The sequence below is a fragment of the Triticum dicoccoides genome, chromosome 5A (assembly GCF_002162155.2).
Source record: "Triticum dicoccoides isolate Atlit2015 ecotype Zavitan chromosome 5A, WEW_v2.0, whole genome shotgun sequence".
NCBI classification, from domain to species: domain Eukaryota; kingdom Viridiplantae; phylum Streptophyta; class Magnoliopsida; order Poales; family Poaceae; genus Triticum; species Triticum dicoccoides.
Window position 1 is genome coordinate 580,058,508 of NC_041388.1, and position 5,764 is coordinate 580,064,271.

Sequence of the window (5,764 nt, forward strand, 5' to 3'; positions counted from 1 at the left end):
ATCATCAAGGTGAAAAAGAACGTGCCAGGTGCTACCCTTGAGGCTTGAGCGCCGTCACCGTCAGTGTGTTCCGGTTGATTGAGCCGTACGTACAAGCTAGCTAGGCGTGTCATCGGCGTACGTCGGTGGTCACCATTCAACGGTCGCGGTTGTTTCTTATTCAGGGGCAAATACATCACGCACGTTTCCGTTTAATTTCTGATAGCTAGGCAGCGGGCTAGACGTCGCATGGGCGGTGGAGTTCAGCTCCCATGAAGGCGAAGCCCCACGCATGCGTCCATTGTAACGCACGCACCCAGAGCTCCATGCGCGGCTCTTTTTACCCCAGAAACCGCACGGGTGGCCAGCCCACCCTATGCCTTAGGGCAAAAGAACGCCACGCCAGCTCGTCGGTGCAACGCCCTCTCCTGTAGCTGCCAGTACTCTCTAGAGCCGAGACAGATCAACCCACCACGCGACGGCCGAACACGATCGCGCTCTATAAAAGGGCAGGTGCATGCGCGACATGCTGTACAACCGGCAGGGTCACAAGCAGATAGCTTAAGGTCGGCTCAGGGTCAAATTCAGTAGCTGGCTACATATCTATTTACAAGTAGTTGCAGTTTGCCGGTGGCATGGCGAGCATGCGGCCGCCGCAGCCGCAGGCCATCGCCAAGGTCTCCATCTCGGCGCTGGTGATCTCCCTGCCCATCATCTACATGTCGCTGCTGCGCGTGCCGCCGTCCGCGCTCGCAAGGGATTCCACCTTCTGGTTCCTCATGTCCCACTCTATCATCGCCATCATCGCCGCCGACTCCGGCGTGCTCTTCTTCAGCCCCGCCTCCCACCACCAGTACGACGACGACCAGGACAACCTCCCCGACGTCGTCGTTCGCTGTGATCAGCCGGTGGCGACCGTCCAAGGGGACTACTGTGACGCGACGTCGGTGCCGCTGATGGCACCCCACGAGCCAACGGCACCGGTCGATATATCCACTAGTGTCGTCGCAGGAGGCGGTGACCAGCCATCATGGACTGGCACGGAGGAGGAGGGGCATGCGCTGGCTTTGACCAAAGGTGAAGGTGCCACGAGCACGCCGAAAACTGACACGGACCATACGTCGGTTCTTGATAAGCGTGACGAAGAAGAAGAAGAAGCGCCCGAACCAGCTAGCACCAACAAGAGCGATGCAACGATGGCGGAAGGCGATCAGTGGGCAACACCACAAGCTCATATTACAGTAACACCTGATGATCAAGATGAGGACTCCGTCGAAAAGATGAAGCTCCGGTGCTCGGCTACGGAGGAGACCGACAAGGTGCCGCCATCAGAGGAGGAGCGCGAGTATTGGCAGCTGAGCGACGAGGAGCTCAACCGGAAGGTTGAGGAGTTCATCACGCGGTTCAACCGAGACATGCTCGAGCAGGAAGCAGCAGTCTGCTGATCGACTATACACTAGCGACTTGATTACCTACCTGTAGCCAGATATACTTAAGGAGTACTAGTAGTGTATCACTATCCATGTACGTATATATGATCGATGCTTTGTACAAATTTTATGGATATATATGGTATTCTTTATTTACCGGAAGACCGAAAGCGACACATGTACAAAGTTTTGCACTTTAGCTATACACATGTAAGCCTGAGATTCTTGCGTTTCTCTTTTGGACTGTTCTATGAGCTGGTTTGGGCATTTTTTTTACCACTTTAGCTATACATCAGGCGACTGAGTTTTTCATTTTAGGTCAGTCGAATTTGTTGCCGTTGATTTAATGTGCTTTAGGATACGTGTGTAAGAAGTTTCCATGGATTTGACTGACGCTGTTGTTTATTCAGTCGATTTCCTGCCTTTTCTTGCTCGGTGCATGCTGCAGCCCGCATTCATGCATGTCTCCACTTCGTGACTGTTGCACCCACATGGGTGGATGAAATGCATGCCATTTTTTTGTGCGTGCATGCCTTTTTTGCTTGTTCTTGCTTCTGTTTTTCTTTTTTGCACGTGTTTGCTTTTTTTTGTGTGTGTGTGTGTGTGTGTTTTGTTGAGTTTTTTTTTTCTTTATGTGTATTTTTGGATGTTGAGTGTGTGTAAATGTATGCATGCAAGTATTACATGTATACATTGTATTAGAGTATGGTACATATTATAAAAAGTGCAATTTTTGTACTAATTGTAAGGAAATTTTTGCTTTAAGTTTTATGTCACTTTATTTCTTATTTAAGGGTAATACCAATGACACTAATTCATTCATGCTTTAAAACTTATTTTTTTATGTGAATTCTACTATTATATGTTTTTTCCTGCATATATATAAAACGTGCAATTTATGTGTAAATTGTGTGCAAATTTGAGCATGATTTATTTTTCATTCCTTTTCTTCTTAGAGGTTGATACCAATGTCTATACTTCATTCTTTTTTAGAAAACGTTTTTTTTTGTGTTTTAAGTAAGTAGACATGCAAGTACTATACAACATGTGTGGAAATTATAGTAGAGTGTGAAATTGCAATATTATATGTTCTTTTTTTGTATATTACTAAAAGTGCAATTTCAGTGCAAACTTGTGTGCAATTTTTTTTCTTTTTTTTTCTTAAAGGGGTTCGTTATTCCCTAGAAAACTTCATTGTTTTGATTTTGTTTTACTTTTTTTTTATTTTATTTCTTCTTGAAGGGTTTCATTCTTCCATAGAAAACTTCATTATTTTGTTTTTTATTCCATTTTCTTTTTTTAAGTGCAATACCGATATCATTCCACTATTATATGTTCATTCTTGCATATTATAAAAAATGCAATTTATGTATAAACTGCGTGCAAATTTTGTTCTTTTTAATTTTCTTCTTCTTAAAAGGAAATACTAATGCCACTAATTCATTGTTTCTTAAACAACTTCTTTTTTTATTTTTCTGTGTGTAAGTATAAATGCAAGCACTATACAATATGTGTGTAAATTATCCTCTGCTCCTAAATATAAGTCTTCTTAGAGATTCCAATATGAAGTACATACAGATGTATATAGACATATTTTGGAGTGTAGATCCACTCATTTTGCTCCATATATACTCCATATTGAAATCTCTTAAAAGACTTATATTTAGGAACGGAGCGAGTGTTAGATTGTGAAAATTGCACTATTATATGTTTATTCTTTGTGTATTACCAAAAGTGTGATTCGAATATAATGTTGTGTGCAAGTTTTTTTTCACTTTCTTTATTCTTAATGGACAATACCAGTGCTACTAATATATCATTGCTTAGAAAAATTCATTATATTTATTTTGTTAATTTTTATATCATATATAATTTCTGAAAACTTATAAAAATGTGTTGTGTGCACTTATGTGTAATGCATGTACTCATCTCTATCCAGCTGAAAAGTTCAAATGCTGGGTGAGAAATAGTTATTCTTCACCCCCCCCTCTATTTTACCATCAATGCCCCGTAATTTCACGTTCTGTAAGTTTTGTCTTATTTCCGACATAAAAAGAGACCATAAGAAAATATATAATCATTGTAAAAAATATTTTACGTTATGTAAAATTACAAACGTAAAAACATAGTGTAAAATACACATAAACTGCAAATTTTCTTCTCTTATGATCTATATTTTTATTTTCTTATGCCAAATTTTACGTACTGAATCAATAGGAATGTAACTATTTGAATTGCAAACGTAATTTAATTATGAAATGATCGTAAAATTACCTCAGTTGAAGAATAACTTATTCTGCACCCTGGATGATGAATAGTAACACTACTATTATATGACTATTGTTTGCATACTATAAAAGTGTGATTTTAGTGCAAAGTTGTGTGCAAGCTATTTAAACTTGTTTCATTATCTTTATTCTTAATTGGTAATACCAACGGAACTATTCATTGTTCCTTATACAACTTTATTGTTTTGATTTAGATCTAGCTATTGTTTCGTTTTCTTTCTTCTTTGAGTGTAGTACCAATGCCACTTATTCATTCCTTCTTAGGAAACTCTTTTTTGCGAAAACTCCACTACTATTATATATTTATTCCACATTTAAAAAAATTATGTATATGTTGTGAAATTTTTGTCATTGTTTGTTTCAAAAAATCATTTTCTTTTTGTCTTAAAGGGTAATTCAATGCCACCAATTCATTCCTACTTAGAAAACTTCATTAAATTTTGTTTTAGTTTTTATTTTATTTTCTTCTTAAAGGGTAATACCAATGCTACTAGTTCATTTTTTCCTATAAAACTTCGTTGTTTTCATTTTGTTTTAGTTATTATTTTATTTCTTCTTCTTTAAGAGTAATATCATTCGCACTAATTCTTTCCTTCTTGGGAAATTCTTTTTTGTGAAAATTCCACTATCGCATGCTTATTCTTGAGAATCACATTTATTGTGTATATTGTATGCAAATTTTGTTATTGTTTGGTTTGTTTATTTTATAATTTATTTATTTTAAAGGGTAATACCAATGTTACTAATTCATTGTTTCTTAGAAAACTTCATTATTTTAATTTTTTTAGTTTTTATTTTATTTTCTTTCTTCTTAAAGGGTAATACCAATACCGCTCACTTGATCTTACCCCCTCACTGCATCCAGTCACCTATGATACAAGGATGACAAGGAGGGCACATTGGCTAGTTGCTCCCCATGATCTCCTTCTTGCGATGGCAACCATGTAGGAGGTGGTGCGGCAGCCACCCGATCTGCTTCGCACTGTAGCCACCTACAGTCAGAGGTGGAGTAGGCGTGTTGGCCGCCGCTCCATTGCTCCCCTTCACATAACGCGACAATTACTAGTCGGAGGAGGATGTCGCGCGTGATGGCAATCAATAGGAGTTCCGAAAAAACAATCAGACAAAAACAAGAAAACCCCCAAAAAAACCGACGCTTGTGCTACGCTCCATCTTAGCCACGCAGTCGCCCCTTTGTATTACATGGGTTATCCTTCACATTGAGTGGATAATAGCATTTTCCACAATCAACGACATAGACACACTAGATTGTGGTGGGCTCTTTTGAGGGAAGGCTGTGGTAGGCTCTTTGCTAACTTGTTTCTTTCAACCAAATGGACATTTGGCCCAACATGGTAAGGGTGGAGTTTTGGCACCTCTGTTGAATGTTGAGATACCAGGTGGCAGGTCCAATTTTTTCAACAAAGGGTTGATTTTATTGACTCCAAATAAAGCATCAAGCGGATACAACACAATGAACACACACCCTGCATATGCATAGCTAGGACACACACAACCAACACAATCACATACACATATTAAATAAACATGCCGATAAATAGCAAAGTCATAAAAGACCATAGTCATGCCTAAGCAAGGGCAAAAAACTTGGAAGCAATCAAAATACCTAAATTGGTATATTGACCTCAAACCCTGATATACTGATATATGCAATCATACCTACATTGAGCTTACCTCCATCGGCTAGCTGGAGGGACAAGACCACAAAGAACATAGCTGGCTCCGAAGCATGACTTATAGTCTTATATACATGCAAATGACGCCATCCGGAGCGACACCGAGAAAGGTAAGCTCCGTCTGGCCCCATCTCTAAGAAATTATTAACGAACAAATTTCAACGACGTGAGCAAAGCCAGTCCTTCGATGAAACCGATCTGCACATACTCATGCTTATTCCTGCTTGCGCTAGGGACAAGAAAGCAACCAAAAACACCGAAAGCAGACGTTTCTCACGAGGTCGCAGCAAAGTGTGCCATGCATTCGGACCCTACATATACGCCCCCAGTCGACCGAGAAAATACCAACGCAAACACACGCCATAAGCCC

The 5,764-nt window shown here is 39.9% G+C and overlaps 1 protein-coding gene across 1 annotated transcript; it reads left to right on the plus strand.

Annotated features, from left to right (window-relative positions):
* The first annotated feature begins 526 nt into the window (after nt 1-526).
* LOC119297959 lies at nt 527-1,615 on the plus strand. Its single transcript, XM_037575529.1, has one exon. The coding sequence runs from the start codon at nt 615-617 to the stop codon at nt 1,422-1,424; it is 810 nt and encodes a 269-aa protein (XP_037431426.1). The 5' UTR covers nt 527-614; the 3' UTR covers nt 1,425-1,615.
* Nucleotides 1,616-5,764: the final 4,149 nt, after the last annotated feature.